At 50.4% G+C, this 11,495-nt stretch overlaps 1 protein-coding gene across 1 annotated transcript in view; it reads left to right on the top strand.

Annotated features, from left to right (window-relative positions):
* The window catches only part of KIAA0226 (KIAA0226 ortholog), a 98,139-nt gene extending 87,681 nt beyond the window's left edge, over nt 1-10,458 (top strand). Inside the window, exons 13-21 of the mRNA XM_011978712.1 lie at nt 3,670-3,730; nt 4,778-4,910; nt 5,523-5,668; nt 6,235-6,299; nt 6,756-6,994; nt 7,731-7,792; nt 8,231-8,384; nt 9,643-9,736; nt 9,962-10,458. Of these exons, the coding sequence (XP_011834102.1) occupies nt 3,670-3,730; nt 4,778-4,910; nt 5,523-5,668; nt 6,235-6,299; nt 6,756-6,994; nt 7,731-7,792; nt 8,231-8,384; nt 9,643-9,736; nt 9,962-10,140 (1,133 nt within the window). The 3' untranslated portion in view covers nt 10,141-10,458. The remainder of the gene's footprint in view (nt 1-3,669; nt 3,731-4,777; nt 4,911-5,522; nt 5,669-6,234; nt 6,300-6,755; nt 6,995-7,730; nt 7,793-8,230; nt 8,385-9,642; nt 9,737-9,961) is intronic.
* The last annotated feature ends 1,037 nt before the right edge of the window (nt 10,459-11,495 follow it).

The following is an 11,495-nucleotide window of genomic DNA, read 5'->3' as shown; positions in this document are numbered from 1 at the left end:
GCTTCGTGGGAAGGTGGTAGGCCAGTGGCACTCACTGTAAAGCTCTCCAGGGAAGCTCTCCTGTGGGTGCTGAGGGGGCTGTTTATGAGGGCATCACTCGTGGTACTCTGCTGCAAAGCTGCCCAAGGTGTGCCTCCCCCGGGGTCAGCCTAGAGAAGCAACCAGAACCAGCCAGAGAAACCCCTTCTGCCTCCAGCACCCTCTACCGCAAAACTCCACATCGTGTCAGCTGGCAAAGGAGAAATGTTTCTGTGTCCAGCTCCATTATTGCAGAGCAGGCAAAAACAAGGGCAGATTTGGAGTCGAAAGGCAGTAAATTGAGAGCTGGCATAATAGGTAAAAAGGAAAGTTCATGGCTATATTTTCTGACAAGTTTCAAAATTATATCCAATTGAAGGTAATCGGTTGCTTCTCCCTCATCCATTTTTAAATTAAATTTTTTCTCTTTATAAAACAAGAATGCTTTGGGTTCTCCATTTTGAAATGTTTCCTTTTGAGTCAGCAATTACAGAAAATTTGTTGGATTTGGACTCCCAGATATGTTGGGTATGACCTTATCTTCTAGAAAGAAAGCAGGATGGAAACCAACATCAAACTGGCCAGTACATTCTGAAGTTGACTCTTCTTGTGACTCACTTATTTTGTTTAAAAATTTGTGTAGTTGGCCGGGCGCAGTGGCTCACGCCCGTAATCCCAGCACTTTGGGAGGGCGAGACGGGCAGATCACGAGGTCAGGAGATCGAGACCATCCTGGCGAACATGGTGAAACCCCGTCTCTACTAGAAATACAAAAATTAGCCGGGCGTGGTGGCGGCGCCTGTGGTCCCAGCTACACGGGAGGCTGAGGCAGGAGAATGGTGTGAACCCGGAGGTGGAGTTTGCAGTGAGTGGAGATCGCACCACTGCTCTCCAGCCTGGGTGACAGAGCGAGACTCCGTCTCAAAAAAAAATAATAATAATAATAATTTGCGTGGTTTGCTAAGGTACCAAGGTTTTAGCCAGCTCTTCTCTGATCGTTCAATACCAGTGTCTGGACATGCAGCAAATTCTTCTCCTTATAACTTGTCATTGTTTTTGTTATTTATTTTTATATTTTTAAACTTTTTTCTGTCAGTAAATAATGGCCTTATTCTATTAAGTTGCTGCAAAAGTAATGGCAAAAATTGCGATTACTCAACCTAACATCTATGCATCAGAAGCACCTGAAATCATTCTCTTGCAATAACAATACTTGTTTTTGTACCAAAAAAATCAATAAAAAGTTTCAGAATTATGTTAAATTCCACTTGGATGGTGAGAGTCTCAGACCTGCTCCGTAAGTGCTCTCACTTGGGACACGTTGAGTCCATCCAGATGGGTAGCTCCCCCTCTCTTCACTCTTCAATTTGCTGGCTTAGACTCGGTCTGCTTTTATCCAGATCTTCAACTAGGGGTTCACCCACATCAACTTAGTGGTCTGCTTGAGCTGACGAGAGAGTGATAAGGCTGCAGCGCGGGCCCAGGACCCACAGAGCTGCGTGGTCCTTGGCTGGGGCCGGGTGTCATGGCCCCTTTGATGGAGTGTGCTTCTCTCCCTCCACTCCGGGCTCAGAGCCTGGCCTCCGAAGCTGGGCGGCCCCTCCACACTCTTGGTGTATTCATGATTGGCAGGGAAGGGGAAGTCCCTGCATGTACCTCCGACCTCACTTTACCTCTAGTCAAAGAGAGGAAGAAGCATGTTACAGTGTGACTCAGTTGTATTTTCTAAAGAGAGAATGATTTTTTTCTCTCAAAAAAAGTTTCTTCTTTGTGAGGATGAAGAACTGCTACATAGTTTTATGAAGGCAGTGGTTTCCTTAGAAACTGTGAATTATCACTGCCTGTTCTTTCTGGCATGTAGTATTTTCTTTAATAGCCTGGCACTAAAATAAGAAAATTGGTTAGCTCCTTCCTGAGGGATAGCTAAGTTTTTTTTTTTTTTTCTTTTGTGTGACTCCCAAACAGGATGGAATTTGAAATAGCTGTTAATTGCTTTTAGCCAATTAATCATTTATTCAGAAAATATTTTCTGAAAACTTTTATGTACAAAGCACTCTGAGGGCTACTAGCGCAAGGCAAGACTTAATGTACAACCCAAGGCAGTGTAAGTGTTACCCAGATACATGTCACAAACCAGTCTGTGAAGGTCTGGCCTCCTGTTGCCTCTACTGTTTTTCTTTTCTCTACCAGCACTAGCTAGAAATAAGACAACTAGCAGTGCACTGGGATCTGGATTTTGGTGGCACAAATTCACCCAGAAAACACGGTACACTTGAACATCTTTGTTGTTAAGTAGGCTGTGTTAATTACCAGCAAAAACGTGTTGATGTCTTGTCCTGTGCTTAGAGAACATATGAAAACTTCTGTTACTTCTGTTATCTTCCTCATATATGTAGCTTTGAAGACATTAGTTTGTCAGCAATATTATTTGAGTATATGCTTGTATATGAGCCCTGTGTTAAGTATTTTAGAGCCAAGAGAAGAAGGAGACACAATCTTATTTCCTAATAGGGTGGTTTTATAATCTAGTTGTCCAGACAAAAATCTGCATACAGAGGAAACGTGAGGAACAGTAGAGCTACTCATGGCCCAGTGCACAGCGATGCCATACAAGATTCATGTCCTGAGTGCTCAGAGTAGATTGGTCATTGTGTTGGCTTAATTAGGAAAGAAAGGTCTTTTCACTGGGCAGTGAAGGACGTGAGAGAGAGTATTTCTCAGAACAGTCTTGTTTTCATGACTTGGGTAGGTTGTGTCTGCCTTGCTTGAACATAACTGCTGTGTTTCGCATTCCCCTCCATCAAAAGTATTTGGGTAGACGAGGTCTCTGAGGTCTCTGGAGGTTCAGGCATATCGTTATTAGAAATCCTCTTCTAAATCCTTTGTCAGAAATACGCTATGGAAGGTCTGCCACAGTTTCTTGTATAATTATGCCTCAGAGATCGTGTTGACCATCTTTGTCAGAATGTGTTGGTAACCAGGCATCTCCAAAGAGTTGCAAAGCTATAGAGAAGTTCCTTTTCCTCCATGAAGCTTTTCTAAGGATATAGAAGACTCCAACATTCAGGGGTAAAATGGCAGCAGTGATGAGATGTTAGCAGCAAACTTGCAAACACTTGTAACATTCGGGGTGATGGCAACAGTGGTGAAGTGTTAGAAGCAAAGTTCCAATGTCACATGTATTTCATGAGAACCTCTGTGATCCAAGTTACGTGTTAGGCACTGAATGTTATATATCTAAGAGCCAGACAGAGTTACTGCCTAAGGGAGCTTATCATTCAAGAAAGGTTAAGATGTGGAGAATGAGGGAGCGATTTGAGTCCTTGTTTTGTGTCTGTGCACGTGAGGGGTTGTGTCTGTGAACCTCATTCACCGTTTCACACCAAAGCTGAGTCTGTCGTTCTGCCTGGGTTTATAACACTTTTCACCTTCTCAGTGCTGTGCATAATGTTACTAATTCAGCCTGGTTTTGACTTGGATAGAGGCAAGTTATAACCTGTGTGTAGAGCTTCACCTGCTCCTTTATCCTGCGTAGAATGTGGCACCTGGCTGTTACCCTGAGTGCTTAGCTGGCAGCACCGCGTCGTGGATTCCACGATCCCTCACCCACCCCTTTCCATTGCGCTCCCCTTATCTCTGGTTTCCATGTAGATGCTGACATCAGACGGAACACAGCCTCAAGCAGCAGATCCTTCGCTTCCTCCCAGTCCTTGTGAGTACTTTTTTTTAAAGAAAAAAAAAAGAAAACCTGAGGATACGTAGAGAAACAAACCCAGTTCTTGGCATATGGCTGGGCAAAGCCATCCAGATGTAAGAGGAGGCAAGGTCAGAGGGAGGGGCTTGCTGATGGTGGCGAGCCCACGAGAGGAAAGCAGAAGCTGTTTGGTCCCAATGGGACGGGCTCTCGTGGAGGCAAAGCTGGAAGTGAGGGATTCCTTCTCTGCTGACTCTCATCATAACCGGAGGCCCCAGAAGGTCTCAATAGAGAGCAGTGATGATGGTTTTTGGTTATGAAATCAGATTGAACAGATTCCACATCACGGACCCAACCAGGGGAAATAGTAGCTCATTTGGGAGGAAAAATCGCCTTTTAGTCCACAAAGCAATTTTACTCACTTTGTTTTGTAAGCAGGCATTATAATCTCCATTTTGCTGTTAGAGGAGCTGAAGTTAAGAGAAAGGAAGTGACAGAGTCCTTCATTAGCACTGCTGTGTGGTGACAGGAAGTGGGGCTTGAACCACAGTCTTCGGACTGTGAGACCAGCGGACTCTCACTGTCCTGTGTGTCAGTGCTGTGTAGTGACAGGAAGTGGGGCTTGAACCGCAGTCTTAGGACTGTGAGACCAGCGGACTTTCACTGTCCTGTGTGTCAGTGCTGTGTAGTGACAGGAAGTGGGGCTTGAACCGAAATCTTCGGACTGTGAGACCAGCGGACTCTCACTGTCCTGTGTGTCAGTGCTGCGTAGTGACAGGAAGTGGGGCTTGAACCACAGTCTTCGGACTGTGAGACCAGCGGACTCTCACTGTCCTATGTGTCGGTGCTGCGTAGTGACAGGAAGTGGGGCTTGAACCGAAATCTTCGGACTGTGAGACCAGCGGACTGTCACTGTCTCCTGTGTGAGGGTGATGAGCAGGCCGGGGTGCTGCGGGTATTCTCCCAGCCCAGAAGTTGCTGTGTGGGGGATGAGATCATGAAGGGAAGCCTCCATCTGCCCGTCCTTTCCCTGTGTTCAGCCGTCCTTGATTCTCCCCTTTCCAGCTCCCACGGCTTCCTGCACTCCACATCTGCTGAGGCGGTGGCCATGGGGCTCCTGAAGCAGTTTGAGGGGATGCAGCTTCCAGCTGCCTCAGAGCTGGAGTGGCTCGTCCCGGAGCACGACGCACCTCAGAAGGTAGGTCCTTGGCTCTTCTTCCTACCCAGGGGCCGGGAGCCTTTGTGACCTTGTTTTCCTTCGTCACACGTCCCCAGTCTGGAATGAGCCTGTGTGTTCCCCGCCTTACTCATGGAAGCCATTTATTACAGTGGCTCAGGTGATAAATGAACAGTGAACGCTTGCTCGCCTTGTCAGAGCGGAGATGACGGCTCCTTCGCCGTCCGTATTCACGTGACTGCTCGCCAGACTCAGTCACGTTTGGTTTCTGACCAGCTCGGAGACGCTGTGCAAAAGCGAATTGCTTGGATTCTTTGCTCTGCACTCGTCTTTAAGGCATGAAACACCCTGGCACGGCAAAGGTCCTGGAATGGGCGCAGGAACAACATGAGCCATGGGGCCACTGCCGTGGGAGGCCGTTTCTCTTTGCTTCTTGGAACCCACAGCCCTCACTTCTAGTACCCTGGTGCCTCCTGGTTGGTTCCGAGGACCAAGGTTACCTGAAGCTCTTATCCTGTGGTGTTCCTGAAATGTCTTTCACTCCTGATGCTCTGTCATGGCCGAAAGGGTCCTGCGTTTGTGGGTCCCACACCCGTCCGTGTGCACTGACCCCAACTGTGTTTTCTCCTACAGCTTCTACCCATCCCTGACTCACTGCCCATCTCACCGGATGACGGGCAGCATGCTGACATCTACAAGCTGCGGATTCGTGTTCGTGGCAACTTGGAGTGGGCGCCCCCCCGGCCTCAGATAATTTTTAATGTTCATCCCGCCCCAACGTGAGTGGCCAGTGTCTGTGCCCTTGGGAGCACAGCTCCGTCCTCTGTGGATTGTCAGGGTTTTCGTCTCTCCCACTTGTCTCTGCCTCCAGCTGTCCTTCCCACACGGTTCTCTTCATGTAAAGGCGGAGGAGGAGGGTTGTCCATTTTGTCCTTCGTTTCTTACTCTTAAGTCCCAGAGCTGGCTGGAAACAAGGCGGGTTTTGCTTTGCTGCCATCCCCAACCTGTTGCCTTCCTCCCGGCAGTTTCGTGAGCTTGCTGGTCTTTCTTCTCTATCTAAGATGGATGGATGCTTTTCTTTCCTGTCATTCTTTCCTTTACCACGTGTCATTGCTTGCATTTGTACAGAATGTGTGGTTCATTCCTGGGGAGAGTCACTGCGTAGACCTAAATCCTGTATGGAGTCGGCTGTCCCAGTAGGTTCAGTGTTGTCCAACTGAATCCTAGGTGAATTCCCCTCTCTTCCCATACTTTCCTGGAGCTGTGTGTGTGTGCTCAGTCCCTCACACCTCAACGGCCTCACGCAGCTGCTATCTGCCAATGCCCCGTCCTTATCCTTCCTCAGGAGGAAAATTGCCGTGGCCAAGCAGAATTACCGCTGTGCAGGATGTGGCATCCGGACTGACCCTGGTGAGTGCCTTCCCTTCCCACCACGCTGCCTCCAGAGGCTCTGTACCCTCCCCCACAGGTAGGGAGAGGTGGCGTGTCAAAGGCGGTACAGGAGGTGGCAGAAGTAGGGAAGGAGAAAGAAAGGTTCGTAGTAGGCGAGAGTGCTGGCGATCGGAGGGAAATGATTTCTGGGAGCGCATGGCCAGGCCTGTATACTGTGGAAAGTTGGGTAGTTCCAGCCAGCTGGTAAGGCTGGATCTTACCAACTGTGGCTGGTTTTATTTCCTCAGGGCCTCCAAGGTGGGACATTACCCCAGGCTCCACTCTGGATTTTGGCGAGCTCTGGGGAACTCAGACAGAGGTTGCTAGAGGCCATTGGCTGTCCCTTTCCACCCTTTCAAGGGAAGAGCAGAGCCACCTTCCCAGTTTGTAGGTGGGAAAGTTACATCTGGCTTTCTGGCTTTCCGGTTTTTCCAGATTATATCAAGCGACTGCGGTACTGTGAGTACCTGGGCAAGTACTTCTGCCAGTGCTGCCATGAGAATGCACAGATGGTCATCCCCAGCCGGCTTCTGCGCAAGTGGGACTTCAGCAAGTACTACGTCAGCAATTTCTCCAAGGACCTGCTCATTAAGATCTGGAATGATCCTCTCTTCAACGTGCAGGACATAAACAGTGCCCTCTACAGGAAGGTCAAGCTGCTCAATCAAGTCCGGGTAAGACCTTGGAAAGGCCACCTCAGAGTCTTGCCCTTCTCCTCCCCTCGTCTCCTCTCCTCATCTCCTCCCCTCGTCCCTCGTCCCCTCCCCTCGTCCCTCGTCCCCTCCCCTCGTCCCTCGTCCCCTCCCCTGGTCCCTCGTCCCCTTCCCTCGTCCCTCGTCCCCTCCCCTCGTCCCTCGTCCCCTCCCCTCATCTCCTTCCCTCGTCCCTTCCCCTGGTTATACAGGGCTTCCCACAATTACCACACTTCTTGTCATCGCAGTGTCAAAGCTGTAACCGTCTCCATTCATGCCCTCCCTATGTACTTTCTTAATCTCTTCCCATTTCCCAGGTATCTGTCTAGTTGGAGTCTCAAACCTGGCAATGGCAGCTATGAAGCTGTAGATAGCACTCGATGGCAAAAGCAGAATTTCTTCCTTCACTGAAAACATGAGTGAATGAATGAGGAATAGGGTAGCTAGTGAGAAACTGGAATTTCAGAGCACTCCTCTGCCCCAGGCTGCTTATGTGACTTGGGCAGACAGACCTGGCGGAGGGGCCTTCCCTGAGCAGAGAGCACTCTGAAGCCAGTTGTCAGAGTGAATTAGAGCGAGTTAGAGCATAGGACAGTCTGCTCTGGCTGCAGCATGCAAGGCTTCTAGACCTCCAGGGTTTAAAGGCCCTGGGCTTCCAGCACTGGATTCCTCTTCTCACATCCCCCTCCCACTCCTGCCCCCACCTCTTTCTTTTCAGCTGCTGCGGGTCCAGCTGTGTCACATGAAGAACATGTTCAAGACTTGTCGACTGGCCAAGGAGTAAGTCCTTTGTGGAGCCAGAGCCCTCTGGCCACGTTGCTGTCTCCGAAAGGGACACATCCCAGCACTCGGCTCTTGTTATGTAACGGAGGAGAGTAGAGAGATTTTGCAGAAATGTAAAGTGGTAAACGAGAGGCCACAGCAGTAACTGTATCTGTGTCCTTCTCTCTGGAGGGGGAATCTGTGGTCATTCCACCCAGGGCAGGCCGCTGCTCGTAGCAGGCTGGATCCCACGTGGACCACTCTGCAGGAGTCTATAGTCGCTTCTGCCATCCAGACACCTAGTAGTGTGGAACGGCTAGGGTGGCCTGGAACACTGGGCTGGCCGATCGTTGCCCACCCTTGTTACTTTCTGCAGTTTCTGGATAGGGATCCTTCTACTATGACGTGGCACACGCACTGTTCATTCCCTCCCCTGCCTCCTGTCACTCCCCGTAGGCTTCTGGATTCCTTTGACACAGTCCCGGGCCACCTGACGGAGGACCTCCACCTGTACTCACTGAATGATCTGACAGCGACCAGGAAGGGGGAGCTGGGGCCCCGGCTTGCTGAGCTCACCAGGGCAGGGGCTGCCCATGTGGAGAGATGCATGGTGAGAAGGTCTCACTGTGGCATGCAGCTGAGCCCTTGCTTTTAGGGTTATAGGGAGTGGGGTGGACCTGGGGTTCTGGCCACTTAGCTCGAGGAAGTTGAAGCGGCCAGTCAGCACTGGGAGAGGAACTGGAAAGGACTGCTGTTCGTTAGCCTGGAGAGTAGCCAGAGCACCCCGATCTAAAGAACCTCGAGTGAGGGGAGGAGCTGGTGCTGGCTGTGGCCCTGGGTAGCTCTGGGCAGGACTGAGTAGACTTTCACTAAAGAATTGTCGGCCGGGCACAGTGGCTCAGGCCTGTCATCTCAGCACTTTGGGAGGCTGAGGTGGGTGGGTCACCTGAGGTCAGAAGTTCAAGACCAGCCTGACCAACATGATGAAACCCCATCTCTACTAAAATACAAAAATTAGCTGGGCATGATGGCCTGTGATCCCAGCTACTCGGGAGGCTGAGGCAGGAGAATCGCTTGAACCCAGGAGGCAGAGGTTGCAGTGAGCCAAGATCACGCCACTGCACTCCAGCCTGGGCGACAAGAGCAAGACTCCATCCCCCACAAGAAAAAGAAAGGAATTGTCATGATGTGAGAGGAGAACTCTGGATTCGAATCTGGAGAGCTTCGACCCTCGGCCTTCGTTTGTTATCCTAATTTGTGTGACATCGTTTTGTATATTTATGTGTTCCACAAACGTACATCGTTATTGTGATCTACTCAACATGTAAAAAATGCAGAAATTATACTTTTCGATCTTCCTGTCTTAGACTATGCCCAGTTTATGTTCCTGTGACAGTCCCAGAATTAGAGCTGGGCATAGGTAGGGAACCCTGTGTGTCTGGAAGGAACTGGAAATACTTCACTATAAGCGGACTCCAGGCTGGGTGCTGTATTTGAGGAACAGCCTTGTCTCCACATTTGATCTTAATTGGTTGTGGTTCCTTTTCTGAAGTAAATCACAACCCAGATGGGACTGTCGGCTTAGGAAGCCCTTTGTGGCGCCATTTCCTCCTTTTCGTCTCTTACGGAGAGCCTCGCCAGGGGTCAGAGCTTCTGTGGCTAGTGCCTGTCTGATCTCCTGCCTAAAGCTGTGTCTAACCCAGCCCAGCCCTGGCCCTAGTTTAGCTTTCATGCTTCTGAGTCCAGCCAGGCCTCCTCCCTGTGGGCAGCAGAACCCTGCAGACCACTCCCCTCCTTGGTGTTCACCCTCCCGTGCCAGTTCCTGATGTGCCGCTCCTCATGTTGCCATCTGTGTTTTTCCTCCCCAGCTCTGCCAAGCCAAGGGCTTCATCTGTGAGTTCTGTCAGAATGAGGATGACATCATCTTTCCCTTTGAGCTCCATAAGTGCCGGACCTGTGAAGGTGAGGGCAGGTGCAGGCGTCGGGCAAGTGAGCCTGAACACAGGGCTCCTTGATTCCCCAGAGCCACCCCTGTTAGCAAGAGTTCGGTGCCACTCAGCACCTCACAGGGCCTCCCCAGGGGACACCGCAGCTTGGTGGCGAGAAGGGGCTGTGGCAGCAACTGACCTCTAGCTGGAGATAATACAAATTGTTTTCTTCTCTCTCCTACCTTCCCAACCTGAGTAGAGTGTAAAGCGTGTTACCATAAAGCCTGCTTCAAGTCTGGAAGCTGTCCGCGCTGCGAGCGGCTGCAGGCCCGGCGGGAGGCGCTGGCCAGGCAGAGCCTGGAGTCTTACCTGTCGGACTACGAGGAGGAGCCCGCCGAAGCGTTGGCCCTGGAAGCCGCCGTCCTGGAGGCCACCTGAAGAAAGCACGTGAAGCCCCTGTCTGGGCCGGGGTCACACATATTGCAGAACTGAGCCACTCTTTGAAGGACTTGCCCCACCTGGGGCTGCTTCTTTTTTTTAATTATCATTTTTTTTTACTGACTTGTCTGACGTCCATGTGCAGTCAGCCTTTGGTAGGTTGATGGGTCCAGAGTCTGTGGTGACAGGTAATTTGTAAGCTCCAGGTGTTTTCATCAGAACTGACATGTGGGTCCTTCAGTGAAGCTTCTAGTGCCTCTGTCAGGGGAAGAGACAGCAAGACCCAGTTCTTCCAGCGTCTGTGGCCTTCTCCTCTAGAACCAGACCTGGTTTCTTCTCCTCTAGAACCAGACCTGGTTTCACCTGCATGTCAAGTATCTTTTCCAATTTTCCTTTGTTTTTGTTCTGGAGCTTCTGAGCCAGGCCTTTCTCAGCCACCTCTCCTCCTGCTGCTGAAACGGTGGCGTTCTCTCTCTGCCTGTCCTGGACTGGGGTCAGACCATGCCCCGAGGAGAAGCAGCAGAGAATGAGACTACGTCGTGGGCATTTTGTCTGCTTATTTGGGTATTTTGGGGGCCACACAACAATCATGATTATCCTGGACTCCTCAGAGACCTCAGAGAGGCAGCCGTGAATGTCCCCGTGTTGCTGGGATTTCCCGTTTGGAATATTTGAAGTATAGATGATGCCAGAAGCTGACTTTCTTCATCTGCCCTGGTGAGCCTGAAGCAAAGAACAGAACTGATGCTTAGGCCAGGCTCGTCTGCAGCCTTATGCCACAAGCATACGCGAGGCGGCAGCTCTTGCTGAAGGAGCCCTTACTCACAGGGGCTGTCGGCCCCTCTTAGGTGTTAAGGTCTCTTTTAGTTAACCTGACTTTTTGGTGCAGGTATGATCTTTGAAGCTCAGGCAAGTCCCTGATGCCATCCTAAGGTGAGGACAGGAACCCCAGCCACCCTCTTCTTAGTGTGTCCCTGACGACTCTGTCATCTGTTCGATGGTCATTGTGGTTCTCAGTGAAAGTACAACCCAACTCCCTTCTCTCTCCGCTTGTGCAGCAGAGCTGCGTCCTTCCCTGGTGGCCGAGTCTCTCTTGCCTTAGCTTCTGTGGTCAAAGTTGGAGAAAAGCTTCCTGCTATTAGTGCTGTTACAGAACTCGACAGTTTGTGGATGTGAGTGTGAATGTTCTGTGTTCTTGGGATAACAAGAGCCTTTATGCCAATTATGCACTTAACTCTGTGTAGCCTGGTGATGTTTATCTGTTCAGTTGCCCATTTGATAGTGCTGGTTTTAGTGTGCGCCCTGCCCCCCGTTAATGTGTGTGTTGACGGCAAAGTCCTTTCGATAGTGCTGGT

The sequence above is a fragment of the Mandrillus leucophaeus genome, unplaced genomic scaffold (assembly GCF_000951045.1).
Source record: "Mandrillus leucophaeus isolate KB7577 unplaced genomic scaffold, Mleu.le_1.0 Scaffold199, whole genome shotgun sequence".
Lineage (NCBI taxonomy): Eukaryota > Metazoa > Chordata > Mammalia > Primates > Cercopithecidae > Mandrillus > Mandrillus leucophaeus.
This window is presented reverse-complemented; position numbering and strand designations above follow the sequence as displayed.